At 39.2% G+C, this 22,590-nt stretch overlaps 1 protein-coding gene across 1 annotated transcript; it reads left to right on the top strand.

Annotated features, from left to right (window-relative positions):
• Positions 1–849: 849 nt before the first annotated feature.
• LOC104234110 (NAD kinase 2, chloroplastic-like) lies at positions 850–19,606 on the top strand. The gene is made up of 8 exons (XM_070147595.1): positions 850–1,330; positions 1,711–3,660; positions 4,273–4,394; positions 4,505–4,646; positions 4,734–4,958; positions 5,131–5,205; positions 6,048–6,149; positions 19,243–19,606. Exons 1-8 carry the CDS (start codon positions 1,112–1,114, stop codon positions 19,444–19,446), a joined length of 3,039 nt encoding a protein of 1,012 aa, XP_070003696.1. The 5' UTR covers positions 850–1,111; the 3' UTR covers positions 19,447–19,606.
• Positions 19,607–22,590: the final 2,984 nt, after the last annotated feature.

Raw genomic sequence — 22,590 nt, 5'->3', positions numbered from 1 at the left:
ACCGTCATACTTTGGAACAAAAATACCCCTATTTTGGATGGAGTACCATGTGGCGGCACCAGATTAAAACGACCCATTTTAAAAAAAACCCACAACCTACCCCTATTTTCATTTTTTCAGTTTTTTTTTAAAAAATTTTCTTTTTGTAAAACTTTAAAAAAAAATTGCAAAATATTTTCATTTTTTTAAAATTAATGCACCAGTAGTCCACTAATTTAGGAAAGTGTTCTTTTATTTTTATCAGTTTTTACAAAAAACTTTTTTTTTCATTTTTTTCCAGTTTTTTAAAGTATTTTTTTTTGTAAAAACTGAAACTTTTTTTTGTAAAAAATGATTTTATTTTGTTTTTTTAACAAAATATTTTTGTTTATTAACTGAAAAAAATATTTTCAACCAAATATTTTGGTTTTTGAAAAATATTTTTTTTACAGTTTTTTAAAAGCATTTTTTTTTGTAAAAAGTGGAAAAACAAATTTGTAAAAATTGATTTTTTTTTTTAACAAAATATTTTCGTTTTTTTAAAAATTGAAATTTATAAAAAACTGAAAAAATAAATAAAAATAGGGGTCGGGTTGTGTGTTTTTTTAAAAACGGATCGTGTAAAAAAAAAGAAATGGGCCGTTTTAATCTGGTGCTGCCATGTAGTACTCTATTCAAAATAGGGGTATTTTTGTTCCAAAGTATGATGGTAGAGGTATAGATAACCCAATAGTACGATAATAGGAGTATAGATAACCCAATAGTATAAGGAAATGTATTTCTTAGACCATTTTTGAAAGTAGAGGGTTATATCCAATTTATCCACGACATCAAATCAAAGTTGGAAAAACACAAACGGAAAAAATGATGTCCCAAATCTCAAACCCACCACTGATTTCTACAATTATTTGTCTTACTATTCCTCCTTTCCTATTATCCACACAAATTTCCACTTCCACACAATTTTCCCACTTCCCATCTTTTGTCACACCCATACATATACATTCACACGCATATTCTATACTAAAATTTTGATTTTTTTGAAAATTCTCAGATGGTTCTTGATCCATTATACTGATTTATTAGTATAGGACTGGAAACTGGAGTAGATACACCAATTTGTTCAAGTGGTATGGCAATATGTTTTCGTTATTTTCCATGCCATTTGGAAATGGGTCTTACAGTTGCAGCCACTGGAACCCATCTTCACTATTGCCAGCTCAATTATGCAAAGGCGATTTCTGGGCCTGGGTTTGGACTTAGATTATCGTATGGATATCGTCGTGTCAAGTTTGTTGTCAGTGCTGAACTATCCAATGCTTTCTCCGTCAACATTGACTTGGATTCTCAGGTAATTTTTTTTTGCTTCTCTTCAGTTAGGAATTGTACAAACAATGTAACAATACAAGGTTGTGGTAATTGATAAGGAACTGCTGTTGAATTTCACAGCGGATCTTGCTTAAAAGGTATTAGTGATGTCAAAATATACAGAATCTACGTGCCTCAAAATAAATCTTTAATGCTGATGCTTTTCGAGTGAGTAAATTCGTGTTTGCGACATTGTTCATTTAATTGATTCGAAACAGTTTCTAGTCTAATTTCTAGCTCATTAGTATCTAATTATCAGTCTTGCCCCGACAGGAATCTAGCTCTCACTCTTTTCCGATAATTGTTTGTTGAAAACTAGATATTGCTGGGTGATTCTTTTTTACTGAACATCAAATTGTCCAGGCTGGTGATACTTCACAGTTGCCCCGAATGGGTCCACTACCTGGGGACATTGCAGAGATAGAGGCTTACTGTAGAATCTTTCGGGCTGCTGAACAACTTCATAATTCATTAATGGACACCCTATGCAATCCACTGACCGGAGAATGTAATGTCTCGTATGATGTACCCTCAGACGATAAACAAATACTTGAAGATAAACTAGTTTCTGTTCTAGGATGCATGGTATGTCTTCTAAATAAAGGAAGGGAGGAAGTCCTTTCTGGGAGATCCTCGATTACAGACTCTTTCCGTGATGTTGATGTGCATGTGACGGATGATGAGCTTCCTCCACTTGCAATTTTCAGAGGTGAAATGAAGAGATACTGTGAGAGCTTACATGTTGCTCTTGAAAACTATTTGACACCTGATGATCCTCGCAGCATTATTGTGTGGCAAAAACTGCAAAGACTGAAGAATGTATGTTATGATGCCGGATTTCCTCGTGGTGAAAAGAAACCCAGCCATACACTGTTTGCTAACTTTAGTCCTGTTTATTTGTCAACATCAAATGAAGAGACGCAGTCTACGACTTCTGAGGTTGCTTTCTGGAGAGGTGGTCAGGTAACTGACGAAGGTCTTAGATGGCTGTTGGAGAGAGGGTTCAAAACCATTGTAGATCTCAGAGCCGAGACTGTAAAAGACATCTTCTATGAGAAAGTGCTAGATGAAGCCATTTCGTCAGGGGAAATTGAATTAATTGAACTACCTGTTGAAGTTGGTATATCGCCTTCAGTGGAGCAGGTCGAAAAGTTTGCAGCATTGGTCTCTGATTTAAACAAAAAGCCCTTATATCTCCACAGTAGAGAAGGAATTAAGAGGACATCAGCTATGGTCTCTAGATGGCGGCAATACATTACTCGCTATACACCACAAGTTGTAGCCAGTACATATAAGACAGCAGACTCAACTGGGAACTCATCACGTGATGCTAGAGGAACTGAAGAAACATTTATGTTGCCAAGGTCAGAAGAAGGTACAAGCTTTAATGATGAAGTCAGCTCTGCATCTGATAATCAAGACGGATCACTGCCTAAAAGATCAGACGACATAAATTCTGATGTGAAAGATATCAAGCACATTTCTGAAACTACGGGCCTAGGCAAGACTGAAGGCGACGAAGTTGTTTCATCCAATAGGAAAAGCACAGTGCTAGAATCTGACAGTGAAGTAGCACCCTACATTAATGTGAACCCGCTCAAGTCTCAGCTGCCTCCCTCTAATGTCTTCTCCAGAAAAGAGATGTCCGCGTATTTCAGAAGTAGGATGGTTTCACCTGCAACATATTTTACTCATGAAAGGAAAAGATTGGAGGTGCTTTCTGCTTCAAGATATAGCTACAAGGGAGTGCCTAAGGGAAATGAAACTACAAGCATATACAGTGAGAATGGAGTGATGGAATCACAAAATTTAAATGGTTCGTCTCTCAATAAGCACTTAACTACTAACCCTTCAACTTCCTCGTCAAATACAGAGATGTATGCTGGTCATAGTGACTCCGCAACTCCAGTCTTGAATGGAATCAGCAACGGCGAAGTACAAACCTCAATAAAAAAAGTTGGAATTGTTGACGCAAGAGATGAGATAGAACGTACTGCTGAGTCTAGAGTCACTACAGGGGAAAGGAGGAATATTGAGGTCTCCACACCTTTGCTGGAAGATAACTTGGAGCAGATTGAAGGAAATATGTGTGCTTCAGCCACTGGTGTTGTAAGAGTGCAGTCAAGAAGGAAGGCAGAGATGTTCTTGGTTCGCACAGATGGGTATTCGTGCACCAGAGAAAAAGTAACAGAATCTTCCTTGGCCTTCACTCATCCTAGCACCCAGCAGCAGATGCTTTTGTGGAAATCCACACCAAAGACTGTACTGCTATTAAAGAAGCTGGGATACGAACTCATGGAAGAAGCTAAAGAGGTTCTTCTCAAAGTTCTCATTAATCTAGTTGAATTTTTACCTTGTGATTTTCATTTTCTACTGATGCTGGGAACCTCTCTTCATTTTTCACTTCTTTCAAGCTCTGAGGAACGCAGAAAGTGAAATTATGCTTATCATTAATTATGACTCTGTGTATCTCCCACTGAAATCACCATCCATCAACCAACTGGTGGAAAGGAAAATATGATCTTTAGTTTTCTCTGTTTGATTTGGATTGTCTTTACCTCTGACTTTCCTTCCCCTCCCTCTAGCACACTTTAAATGTGCCATTCTACTTAGTCAACTAGCAGGATGCAGAGATCTTTTGATCAATATGAATCTCAAGTTACTCTCTAACCTGTTAAGATTTCTGTCTGTCCATCTCATTTTGAAAACCTCAGGCATCAGTTTGATGAACTTAGATTTATTACATCATGTTAACTTGCTTATAAGCTGGAAATAAACTATGCACGTCAAAGTTTTATTTCAAATATTTTGGTTTACATTTCCATTAGCAATTGTTCTCTGCCATTCATTCACATATTCTCATAAGTTTTAACACTCTTAACAAGCAGAAGTTCTAACACCATCTCCTTTTTTTAACCCCCGAAGGTTGCTTCTTTCTTGTATTCCCAAGAGAAGATGACTGTTCTTGTTGAACCTGAGGTGCATGATATTTTTGCACGAATCCCAGGCTTTGGGTTTGTTCAGACCTTCTATAGTCAAGATACCAGGTGGGATGACTAATAAACTGTACGTGCAGAAGCATTGTCCTTTTCATTTTTTTTTTCTATCTGGTACTTCACGAAGAGATGTATGACCTTGCCTGATGTACCAAATGCAGTGATCTTCATGAGAGGGTTGACTTTGTTGCCTGTTTGGGAGGAGATGGTGTGATACTCCATGCGTCAAATATATTTCGAGGTGCTGTCCCACCCGTCATCTCATTTAACCTAGGATCCCTTGGATTTCTCACTTCCCATCCAGTATGCCTCTCAACTTAAATGTTAAGCTTTGGTTCTTTATTATCTATAAATACTCATCTTTTACTTCTCTGTCATCAATTCGTACAGTTTGAAGATTATAAGAAGGATCTTAGACAAGTCATCCATGGAAACAACACTCTAGATGGTGTGTATATAACTCTAAGAATGCGTCTCCAATGCGAGATATTCCGAAGCGGGAAAGCAATGCCTGGAAAGGTGTTTGATGTCCTAAATGAAATTGTAGTTGATCGTGGTTCTAATCCATACCTGTCCAAAATAGAGTGTTATGAACATGACCGCCTCATTACCAAGGTGCCGTTTTTATTCTTAACAGTCAACCCCTTCCAAAACATTTAGAAGGGGAACATTCTATTTTAATATTTTAGATCTTGTTTCTTATAGGAAATTCTACAAGTGCTCTGCTGAATTAATGAGCAAGAGATTAAAGAATAATCATGTCATACTGTCTTATATTATTTGGCAGGTGCAAGGTGATGGCGTCATTGTGGCCACTCCAACTGGAAGTACAGCTTACTCGACAGCTGCTGGGGGTTCCATGGTACTTCTGATACACATCACTTACAAGTATATGTTGTGAAATGCCACAAGTAAATACTGCATTAGAATCGATAGACCAAGTGAAATGTGAGACCCTTAAAATTCAAATCAGAAGGTTGAGGTTCAAAGCTCGAGCAGTTTGATGTGGCAGCAATGGAAACTGAACAAAGTTACTACAGGGAGGGGAGAAAAGACCAACTAACCTCCCCCTGCCCCCTAGATTAAAGCAAGGAAAACATGAAGACGGAAAACATGAAAAATAAAAAAAGACGCTGTGCACTTCATTGTCAAATATACACTTTGCAAGTATGACTTTTAAGAATTATTGACAGAGTTGGGTTGATTTCCCCCGTCATACTTTAAAGTAAATAAATGAATAGGTATCACCCTTTTATGGTAAATGTTCCAAATAGGCAATAGTTGTATTAAACAACTTCCTTGTTCTGTTCGGGATATTAGGCATCAAAAGCAGTAATGGCAGAAAATCCTACTATAGCAAGCGAGCTATGTCATACCACTTGACTTACCGTTACATATATAAACCTGCTTTTCAGCTTCCTTTTTAACATTGTATTTATTATTCTTTCTCTAATAACAAAAACTTTAAGTTGCAATTTTGTGACAAGACGGCCTTTGCTACTTAAATTTGATTCTGATACAAGATGTTATTAACGATATACTCTTGAAGTAAAATTTTGAAAATTATACTGACTTGCTGCTGATCTTATTGGTGATGAGATCCTACTCTTTGAACCATTGTTCATCCTGCCAACAATTATTAGTTGTTTTGCCTTCAGTTAGTGAATGCATAAACATCATGTGACGGTAATTTATGCCATGCAGGTGCATCCCAATGTTCCATGCATGCTCTTTACACCAATCTGTCCACATTCTCTCTCGTTTAGGCCTGTCATACTTCCAGATTCTGCAAGACTAGAACTAAAGGTGACTGTCTCTATATATATATTATGATTATTGGAAAAGAATCTCATTACTATTTTACGTATCGAAAATATTCTCGTTACTAGTTTGTGCTAATACCTCTCATTTCCTAACCAAAAGCTTTATACAATTTACAGTATTTTCCAACTAAAATGGAAGAAGAAATAGGACCTTTGTTCCTTCTTTAGTGCTGCTAATCTTTTTCCTCGGCTTCATGGATTTGTATACGATGGTAAAAGGTCTGGAAATATGTGATCACTAATACATGCAAGAGGGAAGAAATATGTAGTTCCTGTATATCATCTTAGCGTCTTGGCTTTTTGTATATATAATATAAGTGATATCCCAAATAATTTTCCAGGGAAGCCTAATTAAAATATTTTTCCAGAATGGTATATCTCTTGGGATGAAAGAAAAATATAGAGGAAACTAAAGGTGGAAGCAAGCTAAGAAGGTTATAAAAAAAAAAAAGAGGATCGATCAAGTAATTTGGGGGATATACATCCTATTGAATTTTTTGCCTTGTTCACAAGTCTGGCAATAGGTGAGGACACAGGTTGCTGAAGTTCATTCTAGGACAGTGTATGTTATTACATAAAAACCTCATGATATGCTGTATATGTAGACACTTTTTGTCAAAGTCTTTAGGCTAGATCTGGAGACCAACGTTGCACAGGATAGAACAAAGAGTTTAATTGTATTGTTCTTGAGAGCCATATCGATCAAGTATGTGGTTTGTTCAGATCTTCTCTAGGTGTTGCACCTTTAAATGGAAAACTCTCAAAAGCTGAATCAGCTAAAATTGTTGTGTCTTAATAAGGTGCAGTTAATTAGCAAACATTCTCTTCAGATAGTATAGTTGATTAGTTGTTGCTGTGGGAAAGGTCTACAGCTGTTTTAAGTTTTTGAGCAGTAATATGGCTGCTTCTTTCAAATGGTTCGGTTAGGTCGATTCTATTATTGGTAAGGGATGAGTGCTGCTTTTAGATTCCCCTGATAGTTATTTGAATTTTGTTAGCTCCCCAATATTAGCTTGAACATCTATTGGAGCTAGCAAACCTTCTTTTTTGCTATATCTCTTTTGTAACTATTTTGCATCTTTTTGATACCAGCAATGAAACCAATTACATCATTACAAAAAAAGGGATAAGTACTGCTTTAGAGGCGGGAAAAGAGAAGAATCTTTAGAAATAATAACAAAGCTGACAAGGCTTACTAGAGAATGGTGTTCAAGGTTTCACTTCCGGAATCTCCTCGACATCACATTAGGGTTTAGTAGCGTCATACATTGTGCGCGAATTAGAATAAGCTCAGTTCTAAACTTGTGTCTCTTGAGCCCTAGTGAAGGAGAACTATTGGGAAATCTTCTATAGAAAGTCTAACTCCTCATAAAGCTTAGGGTGAGATGGCGTAACTTAGTTCCATATACCATGTGTATTAAATGATAGTTTTGGTAGCTGAGTGCTCTTCATTGGGCCAAACCTGCATTTAATGATGGAAACCTTCACAGATGTTAACATTTTCATTACTGAAGATGCTACCAATGCCCTGTAGTGTATCAAGTTCCCTGTGAAGGCATTAGAGCTGCTTTTATAAAAGATGTGGTCATGGACAGATGCAAAAAACACCCACATTTTTTTTTGCTCTGCTTAGGATTTAATCCCTGGTGACAAAACTCAAGAATTCTAGCGAAGGTGAATTTTTCTCTCTCTACTGTCAAGCTCTCAGGCACACTCCCCGAGGAGCCTTGGAACAAGGAATCTTAGGTTTCCATGAACACCATTAGAAAGCCCCCGAAATTCCGACCACTCCACTGCAATTTTTCCGACGAAGAAGCTGCCACGCGCGGCACCTACCGGCGACCTAGCCGCCACGCGCCGGGCGCGTGAGCCCTTTTCCGGCAGGGTTTCAAAAAATTTCTTTTGGACAGCTTCCTCTACTGATAATTCCGACCAGATCTGTACAATTTTTACAGATTTCCGACGACTTTTATTTTTTCCGGGGAGTGGGGAACCTCTGTTTAGTCCAGATTTCAGTATCTTTTACATCTACAGCTCAACTGTGATTACCATCAAACACTCCTTATAATTTCCATAACCTGAGCAGCTGGGTGGTACAATATGGGAGACAACCAGATTTATTTCAACGCAGGATTCAAATCTTTTGACATCACCAGATGGAATTCCAACAAAGATGTATGGTTCGAATGGGTGGAGAGAAGCCGCAACATGATGAGACGTTCATCCATGGGCAGAAAGACAATGGAATGGATTTGTTTTGTACTTAAAGAAGCATCGACAGATCAAATGAATTTAGTGAAGCGATGGAAGTACAAGGAACATATGACAGAACATTTCTGTACCAGGAAATTCAACGTTCATGGAAGATACATGAGCATTCTGTCACTGAAGGGAGAAGGGAGGTCTGTTATTATAATTCCAGAGTTAGCTTTGAATGCAGGTTGGAAAGACATAGCAGCTAAGATAGAAAGATTCATACATCAGACCCCAAAATGAATCCCACAGCCCCACCTAGAATCACTGTGGACAACTACCCTTATGTCAAAGCAATTAAGGAGAGTAAATGGCAATCCAATACCCTTCGAGAGGCAAAGGTCAGCATAAACAATGGAGATATCTCTGTTGTGGAACCGACAGGTAGCGAGGATTCTGGTCTACTAAAAAGATGCATTGTCGGGTTTTTTGGGAAAGAAATCAACGAGAGACCCACTTTAGCAGACATAAGGCGATGGGCTAGTGCGTCATGGAACAAAGCATATGGAGTAAACATGTATGAAATGACAGGCAACATGTTTCTTTTTGAATTTCCAAACAGATTCATGGCGGAGCAGATTATGCAAGGAGAATGGAGTTGGAAAAAGTTCAAGCTTCATCTGGAATGGTGGAGTCATATTGCTGGATGCATTCCAAACTCACAAAGCGAGGACACATGCTGGATTAGAGCCATGAGGATTCCTTTACATCTATGGTCACAAAAGATCTTCAAAGAAATAGGAGATCTCTGTGGGGGATGGATAGCTATTGAAGAAGAAACTGATCTCAAAAATCATCTTAAGTGGGCAAGAATTAAAATTGTTGGTGATGGCAGAAAGACTCCCAATGAGGTTGGGATTGAAAGAGACGGTATCAAATTTTTCATCCCAATCTGGGCTAAAAGACAGACAAGATATGAGCTGAAGATGCAAGAAAACGAACAATGTTTTGAAATAGAGAGATATTTGAACAATCTAGTGGGGTGCACCATATTGCAAAACACTGATAAAGGAAAGGCAAATGTGCAACTTACACAAGGTTCGAGTTCGATGAATCAGAGCAGTAAAGCGACAAACAACGAGCTGAAATCCTATGACTCTGATTTGGCTGCACAAGTCATTTTTAATGATCTCTCGTGTGAGTTTTCTGATGATATTAGGCTGAAGCCTTTGTATTGAGGAAATGGGAGGACCTTCTTACCTGGGGGCAAAAGAGTCTACTCCAGGGGACCCAATCCCCAATGAAAACCTTGAAAGTATGCCAAAGGCAACACTTAACAGTTGCAGTAAGCCAGAAGGTGGAACAGAAATAGCAAGACTGGAACAGAAGGCAGGGGAGCAGAGCACAAACACAAATATGGAGGAAGATCAAGTTGGAAGTGATTTGGAACAACTAAATCACTTTAGCTCTATCTAAGATTGGGAAATCGAGGAGGTGAATCCTATAGCAGTTCAGCAACACAATCCATTAATGGATAAAGACATAGATGCAACACTATGGGTCCATCAAAATATGATCAAATTGGGGAAAATGTTTGGAGTAGATTTTCAAGGCCATGAAGAAGAAGCATTGGAGTTGTTAATGCAAATTGACAGTTGTAGACAGGTTAGAAGGGTGGAGACAGAGTTGGAGGTGAAGAAACAAAGATTCAAAGGATCACTGGAATTAAAAGGTTTAACTTCGTTTTATGTCAAATTCAAGAGTGACGGGAAAAGGAATAGGGGAAGAGATCTATCAATCATTTCAATATGAAGATCAAAGTAATTTCCTGGAATGTAAGGGGATTAAACGACAAGAAGAAAAGGGAGATCATAAAAAGTCAAGTGCAGAACTGGAGGGCAGACATTATATGCATGCAAGAGACAAAAGTGGAGGGGGATATTAAGGAAATAGTCAGTCAAATATGAGGTGGTAGATGAGTGAGGTATGCAAGTTTAGAAGCGAGCGGAACGAGAGGGGGGATTTTGTTATTATGGGATTGCAGAGTATGGAAAGGGGAGGTGTTATAGACTGGTGCATACACTTTGACTTGCAAGTTCGAGGCTCTTTTACAGAATTTTCAATGTCACATAACAAGAGTGTATGCTCCAAATTGTAGAATAGAAAGGAAAATAGTATGGAGAGAAATTGGTGCAGTGAGGGGATTGATGGAAGGTCCTTGGGCGGTTTGTGGCGATTTTAACGTTACAAGGTACCCTTCTGAAAAACGGGAATGTTCAAGGAGGTCCAAAGCGATGGTGGAATTCTCGGATTTTATAGAAGATATGGAGTTGATAGATCTACGACTTGAAGGAGGCTACTATACTTGGTTCAAAGGGGACAATCATACAACCACTTCAAGAATCGATAGATTTCTCATTTCAGAAGAATGAGATGAAAGCTTCAGAAACATCAAGCAAACTATCCAACAAAGGTTGATTTCGGACCATTCACCTGTGGCTCTATACTGTGGTGCGTGGGAACAAGCTAAATCATACTTTAAGTTTGAAAATTGGTGGCTGAATGTGGAAGGTTTTGATGACAGAATTAGAGACTGGTGGACATCTTTTGAATTCTCAGGAAGACCAGATTACATTTTAGCTTGCAAGTTAAAAGCTCTTAAGGGCAAGCTAAAAGAATGGAGCAGAGTTTATGAAGGTAATTTGGGACTGCAAAAATCAAAATTGCTAAGTCAGCTAGCAGGTTTTGAGACAACACAACAACTAAGAGCGCTGACAGAGGAGGAATCAGTCAGGAAAGCAGCTACTCTAATGGAGATTGAGGAACAACTCAAGAATGAAGAAATTGTATGGAGACAAAAATCAAGAGTTATGTGGCTCAAAGAAGGGGACAGGAATACAAAAATTTTCCATCGTACTGCAAATGCACACAAAAGAAACAACAACATTGATCAACTAATGATTCGACAGGAAGTAGTCGAGGATCCAGACAGAATAGAGATTGAGATAACTGAATTCTACAAGAAGTTATACAAAGAACCTAAAGAGTGGAGACCAACGGTCAATTTCGAAAATAGCTCAAGAATTTCTAAATCAGAAAGGGAGTTTTTATAGAGTAACTTTGAGGAACAAGAAGTTTTGACCTGTCTGAAGATGTGTGCAAGTGACAAGGCCCCAGGTCCGGATGGATACACAATGGGTTTTTTCAGAAAGTGTTGGGACATTTTGAAGGAAGACATCATGACGGCCTTCAACAACTTCCATTCTCAGGAGATGTTTGAGAAAAGCTTCAATGCAACATATATAGCTTTGATTCCAAAGAAGACAGGTGCGAAAGAATTGAGAGATTTCAGACCGATCAGTCTGATAGGGAGCTTCTACAAATTGCTCTCAAAAGTCTTAACCGAAAGACTTAAGAGGGTGGTAGGGAAAATTGTCGATGCTCAACAAATGACTTTCATCAAAGGAAGACAAATAATAGATGCTGTGTTGATTGCCAACGAAGCTATGGATTCAAGAATAAAAAAGGAACCTGGAATCTTATGCAAATTAGATATTGAGAAGGCATATGATCATGTAAATTGGAGCCTCCTACTCAGAATGTTAGAACTAATGGGTTTTGGGCAGAAATGGAATAGATGAATGAAATTTTGCATATCTACTGTAAAATTCTCCATTCTCATAAATGGATCTCCTAAAGGTTTTTTCCATTCACACAGAGGTCTAAGACAAGATGATCCTTTATCTCCCTTTCTATTCATTATAGCCATGGAAGGATTGAACAACATGATCAAAACGGCTAAAGTCAGTGGATGGGTTAAAGGTTTTGAGGTAAACAGGAGTGGGGCAAACAATCTAGAGATCACACATCTCCAATATGCTGTTGATACTCTAGTCTTCTGTGATGCCGAAAAGGACCAACTTAGATTCCTAAGAATCATTTTGGTCTTATTTGAGGGAGTCTCAGGATTACACATCAACTGGAGAAAGAGCAATATTTTTTCCATTAATGAAGTTAACAACATGGAGCAACTGACACAGATATTGGGAAGAGAAGTTGGGTCCCTACCAACTGTTTACCTTGGGATGCCTCTTGGCGCAAGATCCAAATCAAAAGAAATCTGGAATTCAGTCATAGAAAAGTGTGAGAAGAAGCTGTCAAGATGGAAATCACAATACCTATCTTTGGGGGGCAGGCTAGTTCTAATCAACGAGTATTAGACTCACTTCCTACTTATATGATGTCTTTGTTCACAATTCCAGCAGGCATTTTACAGAGATTGGACAAACTCCGAAGATCATTCCTTTGGCAAGGTAATAAGGAGAAAAAGGTCTTCCGTTTAGTTAAATGGAAAACACTCACAATGGATAAAAAATAAGGTGGTTTAGGAATAAGGAATTTGAAGAATCATAGCAAGGCTCTTAGAATGAAATGGTTATGGAAGTACTCTCAAGAACCCCAATCTTTATGGGGCAAAGTGATCAAAACAAAGTATGGTGAGGAAAATAACTGGGTGTCAAAAAAAGTCAGAACATCATATGGAGTAAGTGTGTGGAAATCTATCAGAGAACTTTGGCCTATAATGAAGAATCACTCCTCCATAAGAGTGAACAACGGAAGGAACACATCATTCTGGAATGATAATTGGTTAGGAAACGGAAGCTTAAAGGAAAGATACCCCGATATGTTTGGTTTAGCACAAAACCAGCATAAGACAGTAGCTGATACGAGGAGTCATCAAGGATGAGAAATCGCTCTAAGAAGACAGTTGAATGACTGGGAGATAACAAGATTAGCTGACCTTTACAAAGAGCTGGAAGCATTTAAAGGATTACAGGAAGGTTTTGATTCACTTTGGTGGAAGAGGCACAACAGAGGGGTTTACCGGGTGAAGGATGCATATAAGATTTTGAATCATAATAATCAACAGGTGGACCCATGGCCTTGGAAACATATATGGAAAACAAAGATTCCATACAAGGTAGCTTGCTTCACTTGGCTACTAGCAAAGGAGGCGGTATTAACCCAGAATAATCTCGTAAAAAGGGGAATTTTCCTGTGCTCAAGATGTTTTTTGTGCGGGAAAAATGCTGAAACTGTCACACATTTATTTCTACATTGCAAGATTACAGACCAACTATGGAAAATCTTTATTAGTCTTAGGGGTATATCATCTGGATCTTCCAGATATTGAAGTTGTTGCGTCCATTGAATCTATCAATTTCAAACTTCATGGAACTCATATTTGCTTGTTCTTCCTCCTTGGATCGTTAAAGGATCCTGTCGCTCTGATACCAATTGTTAGCGGAAACGTAAAAGAAAGAACACAAGATTTAACGTGGTTCGGATCAAAATAATCCTACGTCCACCAGAGAACAATTGTCCTTTTAATATTAACAAAGGAAGGGGAGATTTCCCAATTACACTTAAGAGAATTTCTCTCTTAACTCTCTACTCACTACAATGTATTGTATTATTTTGGGATGATTTCTACAAGTGAAGGAGTGCATCTATTTATAGAGGTAAAGACCTCCTCTTGATGTCATTGCTGACATCAAACTACCTCCTCTTGATGTCATGGGTGACATCAAAGGAGGAAGCTTCCTCCTAGCATCCACACCAACTCTTTCCACCAACTCTTCCAATTGGCATGCCATTGTTGACTAAACATAAACCAACATTTTCAATCTCCACCTTGGTTTGCGTTTCGAGCGTGTGAACAACTCTGGCCAAAACTTCTAAGCTTACTGGGCAACCCCGTTGTAAGAAACAAGAAGAATCAAACCATTGTTGAACATGCCACCTCCACCTAGCAACTGTTCTCTTCGGAGTTGCATCAGTTGATGCACACCCCCGCCAAGTCCTTGCAGTGTGCAAACTTAGCGAGCGGGACTATCTTGGTCAACATGTCTGCAGCATTATCATCTGTGATAACCTTCACGACCTTGATAGTTCCCTCATCAATAACATCTCGAATAAAATGAAATCTGACATCAATGTGTTTAGTGCGCTCATGAAATCTCTGATTTTTCATTAGATGAATAGCACTCTGACTATCACATCTAAGAGTTGATTCCAGCTGAACTAAACTCAATTCCGCTACTAAACTTTTCAACCAGATAGCTTCCTTTACCGCCTCCGCTGCTGCCATGTATTCTGCTTCTGTCGTAGACAAAGCGACAATCGACTGCAAAGTCGACTTCCAACTGACGGCACTGCCAACGAGGGTAAAGATGTATCCAGTTGTGGACCTTCTTCTGTCAAGATCTCCTGCATAGTCAGAATCCACATAACCGAGAATTGAAATACCTGTACCACTTTTTCGAAAGGTAAGACCAACACCAGAAGCTCCTTTGAAATATCTCAATATCCACTTGACAGCTTCCCAATGCCTCTTTCCTGGGTTGGACATGTATCTACTTACCACACTTACAGATTGAGCAATATCTGGACGTGTGCATACCATAGCATACATAATACTACCAACTGCACTGGCATAAGGAATCTTTGACATATGCTCCACCTCATCCTCGGACTGAGGCATTTGTGACTCTGAAAGTTTAAAATGAGGAGCTAATGGTGTACTTACAGGCTTGCACGTTTGCATATTGAATCTCTCGAGAACCCTTTCAATATACCTCTTCTGAGAAAGATGTACAACATCGTCTTCTCTTGAAATCTCCATACCAAGGATTTTCTTTGCAGCTCCTAAATCCTTCATGTCAAATTCCTTACTCAATAGTTTCTTCAAAGCATTTATCTCTGTAATGTTGTTAGCAGCAATAAGCATATCATCAACATACAACAGTAAATAAATCATTGAGTTACCAGACATCTTCTTGTGATACACACAACTATCAAATGCACTCCTTGAGAATTCATGTGTAGTCATGAATGCATCAAACCTCTTGTACCACTGTCTAGGGGATTGCTTCAAACCATACAAAGACTTCTTTAGTTGGCATACGTGATCTTCTTTTCCCTCAGCTAGGAAACCTTCAGGTTGATCCATATAGATTGTCTCTTCTAGATCACCGTGTAAGAAAGCAGTTTTGACATCAAGCTGTTGAAGCTCCAAGTCAAATTGTGCAACCAATGCTAGTAGCACGCGAATTGAGCTATGCTTCACGACCGGAGAGAAAATCTCATTGTAGTCAATTCCCTCCTTTTGGCTGAAACCTTTTGCAACCAATCTCGCCTTGAACCTAACATCTTCCACTTCAGAAATTCCCTCTTTCTTTCGGTAGACCCACTTGCATCCAACTGTCCTCTTCCCCTTTTGTCTTTTCACTAAGACCCATGTCTGATTCTTGTGAAGAGACTCCATCTCTTCAGTCATGGCTAACCGCCATTGTGCGGCATCCTTGCAAGAAGTTGCTTCAATATACGAGGAGGGCTCCAGATCTTTAATCTCTTCTTGTGCAGCTACGAACGCATATGCAATCAAGTTTGCTTGATTTATAAGGCGTTCCGGTTCTCGTGTTTGCCTCTTCTCCCTCCCCTTCGCAATTGTGTATGGTTCATTGACAGCAAGTTCTTCAACGCCTACATCTTCTGACTCATCTTTAACCTGAGTCTCTTGATCCTTTTCCTTGGCAAGCTCCACCGGAAGCTCCACCTGCTCGTTGTTCTTGTTTCCTGAAAACTCCACGGAAACTTTACGGGGATCAAGTATAGAGGATTCATCGAAGGTGACATCTCTACTAACTATAAATTTGAGTAAAGACAAACACCAAAGTTTGTACCCTTTTACTCCATCCACATACCCTACGAATATGGCCTTCTTAGCCCTTGGTTCAAGCTTTCCTTCATTAACGTGATAATAAGCTGGACACCCAAATACTCGTAAGTATGAATAGTTAGAGGGTTCACCTGACCATACCTCATTCGGAGTCTTAAAGTCAATTGCCGATGCTGGAGATCGATTGACAATATGAGCAGCAGTGTGAACTGCTTCAGCCCAAAATACTTTGGACATTTTGGCTTGTAGGAGCATACAACGAGCCTTTTCAAGAAGAGTTCTGTTCATTCTCTCGGCAACTCCATTCTGCTGTGGGGTATGCCTGACAGTCCTATGTCTTGAGATCCCATGAACCTTGCAGAATTCATTATACTCTTCATTGCAAAACTCCAAGCCATTGTCTGTGCGAAGATACTTGATTTTCCGCTCCATTTGATTTTCAATCAAAATCTTCCACTCTTTAAATGCTTCAAAAGCATCACTTTTTGCCTTCAAAAAATACACCCAAACCTTTCGTGAGAAATCATCAATAAAAATGAGAAGATACCTCTTTCCGCCCTTCGATGGAAGTTTAGAAGGACCCCATAAATCTGAATGGATGTAGTCTAGCACTCCTCTTGTCTTGTGTTTGCCAGTGCTGAAGCTGACCTTCTTCTGCTTCCCTAGAACGCAGTGCTCACAGAAGTCAAGCGTGCTGATCTTCTCACCTTCCAAAAGTTTACGATTGCTCAACATCTCCAGTCCACGTGCGCTCATATGACCCAGTCTCATGTGCCATAGTCTTGCCTTGTCATCATTAGATAACTGCACTGTAGATGCATTTGCAGAGCCAACAATGGTGCTTCCGGCCAATGTGTAAAGGCCATTCTCCAGCTTGCCTTTCAGCATGACTAAAGAACCTTTAGTCACCTTCATAGTTCCTGCTTCGCTCATGTACCTGTAGCCTTGTTCATCCAGAGTACCCAAGGAGATCAAATTCTTCTTCAGATCAGGAACATGACGGACTTGTGTAATAGTCCTCACGATTCCATCATGGCAGCGAACCCGAACTGAGCCAATGCCAACTATTGCACAAGTTGCATTATTGCCCATTACTACGGTTCCTCCACTTTTCTCGTAGCTGCTAAACCAGTCTTTTCGGAACGTCATATGCAGAGTACAAGCAGAGTCTAACACCCATTTGTTTTCATAACTACTATTATTATTACACGATGTTGTTAGTACATAATCATTATCAAAATTATGTACCTGTTCAACTGTAGATGCACTCGCCTTTTCCTTGGACTTTGACATTGGGCAATCTCGTTCAAAGTGCCCCTTCTTGCCACAACCCCAACACTCTGTATTCTTCTTGTTCACACGAGACTTTGATCTGTGCTTTGATTTGGTCTTTCCCTGTTGGCTAGTCCGGCCTCTTACAAAGAGGCCACTTGCCTGGTCATCTCTATCTCCTTCAATGTGCCTCCGCACATCACTAGAGTTAAGTGCCTGCCGCACTTGCTCAAGCTTGATAGGCTCCTTGCTATACATCATTGAATTCTCAATATCACGATATCCTGAAGTCAATGAAAATAGCAAAGCACATGCAAGCGTCTCCTCCTCCCTTTTAATTCCTGCAATCTGTAAGTCCATGACAAGTTTATTAAACGCATCTAAATGATCTTGTAACGAAGTACCTGGCCCCATCTTAAATGTGTGAAGACGCCGTTGTAACAACATTCTTGTTGTCACTGATCGGTCTTGGTATAGCCCTTCTAGCTTTTCCCACAACTGTTTGGCCGTCTCTTCGGTACCCGTACTCACTTCACAAAGCACGTTAGGTGCAAGGGATAGTTGGATTGCACTCAATGCATCCCCTTCAATCTTCTCCTTGTCGGGAGCTGATATATCCGTAGGATACTTTCTGTCAATAGCATGGATTGAACCTTCCCTCCGCAGTAACGCCATCATCTGGATCTTCCAGATATTGAAGTTGTTGCGTCCATTGAATCTATCAATTTCAAACTTCATGGAACTCATATTTGCTTGTTCTTTCTCCTTGGATCGTTAAAGGATCCTGTCGCTCTGATACCAATTGTTAGCGGAAACGTAAAAGAAAGAACACAAGATTTAACGTGGTTCGGATCAAAATAATCCTACGTCCACCAGAGAACAATTGTCCTTTTAATATTAACAAAGGAAGGGGAGATTTCCCAATTACACTTAAGAGAATTTCTCTCTTAACTCTCTACTCACTACAATGTATTGTATTATTTTGGGATGATTTCTACAAGTGAAGGAGTGCATCTATTTATAGAGGTAAAGACCTCCTCTTGATGTCATTGCTGACATCAAACTACCTCCTCTTGATGTCATGGGTGACATCAAAGGAGGAAGCTTCCTCCTAGCATCCACACCAACTCTTTCCACCAACTCTTCCAATTGGCATGCCATTGTTGACTAAACATAAACCAACATTTTCAGATGTTTTGAAGATTGAAGCAATCCAGTGCAGAAGATCAAACTCAACTGTATTCTTCTTTTTTGTTTTTGGTGCAAACAGATTTACATAGAAGATACATTGACAATCATAGACATACTAGGATCTTGCTAGGTCTCGAATTAGATCATCTACTAATCCTCTCCATGTAAATCTGGTTTTCAGTGCAACCTATGTACTGATGTTTTTAATATATACAATAGTTATCAATTCAAAAAAAAAGAAAAAAAGATGTGGTCATAGGCAGACTTAACATTGATCGAAGCAGCTGGTGGAGAGAAGGTACTTGTAAGACCTGCAAGCACGGGGAGCATGCAACGGTAGTTTTCAATCATACAATGCGTACCCTTAGTTTGACTTTTAGCAGTAGCCAGCTGTCCTTGTCCTTTTCGAATTGGCCTATTAAGTACGGGTTGTTGTTTGCACAAATGCCGAGCGGATGGAGTCAGGTACTAGTAGTGACAAGAATAAAAGGGGATGTACAGTAGTTGTGCTAGTGAAATAGTCCAACTGGCCTAGCTAGCCCGAGCCATTTTGTGGTACTAGATATCCATGTCACGACATTGTTCAAGTACAGGTGTGTTTGCAGAGAGTTCTCTCTCGTGGGAAGCTCAAAGCCTATTGTCTATTCCAGAATCTTATAAGTTTTTTGCATATGAACAGATTCCAGAGGATGCACGTAGCAATGCTTGGGTCTCCTTTGATGGGAAGAGAAGGCAGCAACTCTCTAGAGGAGATTCCGTTCGCATATATATGAGTCAGCATCCACTACCTACAGTTAACAAGTCTGATCAGACAGGTGATTGGTTCCGTAGCTTGATTCGTTGTCTAAATTGGAACGAAAGACTAGACCAGAAAGCACTCTGAAGCTATTGAGATTTAGTCCTCTCATTCATGTAAATTACTGTACAGTCATACAGGTAAGAGCAAAAGAATTACAATAGTAAGTCTATAAGGTTGTATTTACTGTCTGGCTCTGATATTCAGTCAGGTTTTACCCTCCTATTCAGCTGTCTTATTACTTTTATTTTTGAAAGCGAGAAATTTGTATAGCTCTAATTTGACATAGCCTTAATTACAAAGTGTCACGCCCCAAACTTGGGGAGGCGTGGCTGGCACCCGGTGCCGTACTGGCCCGAGTGAACTACTCTGTAACCAATATTTTTCTTTCTTAACTATCATGGGCCAACTTGGCCACAACTCGTAATGTATAACTATAAGTGAGAAAACACTGTATCAATGAACCATGAATACATATGGGCCGTCAAGGCCTCTGACATACTATACAAAATGAACCTCTGTCTACAAAGCCTCTAAGATTATTTGACATCAAATGGGACAGGGTACCCGACTATGCATAAGTCTGTAGCAAAACTTTGACACGATGACTTATAGACTCGGATGCACTCCGAATGAGGTGGAATCTTACCGATCCTTCGCTGAATGCTGACATCGTCTACTATGAGGGCTTGTCAAATTGATTGTCTATACCTGCAGACATGAATGTAGCGTCCCCAACAAAAGGACGTCAATACGAACAATGTACCGAGTATGTTAAGGCTAACTCTTTCTTCTTTTGACATGATCCAAGTAACGATACGTAAACGTAATGCTATTCCACAAATGGTTCTATTCTTAGTAGTTTAGGATGTCTACGTTATTCATTCCTATGAAGTGATATTCAAGCATGTCTAAGTATGTTCTTACGTCTCTATTGAAGTATATGATAAATATGTTAATATTCATAATATAGTGATACATCCCTCTCCATGCATTTACCATCGTGCTATGGCCGGTTGGGCAGTCATGTATATTCATTTACCATCGTGCTACGGCCGGTTGGGTAGACATGCATCTTCATTTACCACCATGCTACGGCTGGTTGGGCAGTCATGCATTTACCACCGAACTACGACCTGTTGGGCAGTTACACATTTACCATCGAGCTACGACCGGTTGGGCAGTCATGCATTTACCACCGTGCGACGGCCGGTCGGACAGTTACCACTGATCAGTTGGGCAGTCATGCATCATAAGATATGGATAATAGTATCAAAGAGAAGCATTATATATATATGAGTATAATAAGTATGCATATACGGTGGCACTTCAGAGATTCAGGTTGATTCTTATATGTCCTTAATTAATGTTGACTTATTGTTATAAGATCATATGGGTTGTGTGGTTTTAGCGAAAAATCATAAGATGTGAACATGGGATATGGTTCTCTTTTTGGTTGGACTGTTTTGTGGCTAAAATATAGTTTGTGGTGGCTGAAAATTGTGAGAAATAATTTGATAATGATGTGGCTAATGTTGTTAAGCTTTTCTAGGTGTTAATTAAGTTGATTGAAGAAGAAAAGATGAAAAACAAGTGATTGACGATAAAAATTAAGGTGCTAGACGTATGTGGATGTTTTGGAAGGTATTACATGTTCTGTTCTAGCTATCCTACGGCAACCCTTCCACCTCATTTACCTATGATAGCATGATACGAAAATATACGTTATGTTGGTACTCGGTTGAGTAAGGTACCGGATGCCCATCGCGGCCCATCAATTTTGGTCGTGACACAAAGTTCCAATCTCTACACATCTGGCTGAGATCTTCGAGTTTACTGACTTGCAATCATCTTCTTCTAATTCTCATAAATTTGTTTGGCCAAGCTGCGATGGAACTAGAAGTGCTTTTATTTTTTGTTTTTTTGTGAGAATAGTTTGTCTTGGAGAGATATAATGTTTGGTCAAGCTTTTGAGAGAAAAAAGTGTTTTTAAGTGTAGCAGAGCAATTAAAAAAACAAAGATGTTGGCCTAATTTATTTTAAAATGAATTCGAGGGATAGTACAGTTAAACAAAATATGACTTTTTCATAAATGTTACGTTGCATGTAAAAACTTTCACCAAAGCTATTAAATAAATAAAGAATGGCTAAGCAAATCTATGAAAGTTGAAGCTTACAAAGACAGAATTGATAGATACATTTCAAGAAATACACGAGGAAAAAAGAAACGAAAAATGAAAATACACAACCTGTAAAAAGCAGCCACAAGATTACTATATATGTACTGCTTTTGTCACGACCCATTTTCTGACAAGCCGGGATCGGCACTCGATCACTAAACATGACCGAGCGGACCATCTCTGCTTATCAAATCTATTATAACCTCAAACTTTATATGCCACAAGGCACTACTGTAACCAAACACTTTTAAATAATTTAAATATCTAAAATAAGCCAACTTCAAAACTTTATTCGTAGTAACCAATAAAATGTTGCTAAGTTATTATCAAAAATATCTGAATCTTAACCCAACGACTATGTCTATGAAGCCTCTACTGATAAACTGACGCACTGCTCAAGACATGAGATTTCCTGGTCAGTTCTCTAAGTAACAAAGAAATAACTAAATAAAGATGACTCTAAGGAATACTCCACGAACAAAAAAGCGGAACTCACCAAGAGCACTGGAAGAGAAGGAAGTCCTAACTCGTAGCCTGCTCGCCTGCAAATCCGGTTCCTACGTTGTACCGCAGACCAACGTAGGTTCCCAAAAGAGAACGTCAGTACCATCCATTGTACTCAGTGAGTCTCAACAACAGGAAGCGAAACTTTAATAACATATACATTATGAGCAAAGGTTCTAAATGCATGTAAAACACAAAGCTTATAATAATTCTAAAATAATTGCATAATAGCAGTTCATGAATATTCTACAAGAAATTCTTTTCTTTTTCTTACTTATAAAAAAAATACTTCACTTTATACTTTGGGAGTACCAACTATCCTGACTTAATTCTGTCTCAGTCACCGTGTGATCGGCACGGGTTCGATCCCAACCTGATCGAATAGACCAAATCTACGAGGTGCCACTCGCTTCATGGTTCTCAGCGCTCATGTCTCATACCTTAGCATGGCTAAGTAAATTCTCAGCAACGAGACCCTCGGCTCGTGTGCTCCCTACTTTGGCACAAGTAGTTTCAGGAAGTCAACGCCTTGGTCAGGACCCTAGGC

The sequence above is a fragment of the Nicotiana sylvestris genome, chromosome 6 (genome assembly GCF_000393655.2).
Source record: "Nicotiana sylvestris chromosome 6, ASM39365v2, whole genome shotgun sequence".
NCBI lineage: Eukaryota > Viridiplantae > Streptophyta > Magnoliopsida > Solanales > Solanaceae > Nicotiana > Nicotiana sylvestris.
Note: the sequence above shows the minus strand (reverse complement) of the source record. Positions and strands in the feature narration are given on the sequence as shown.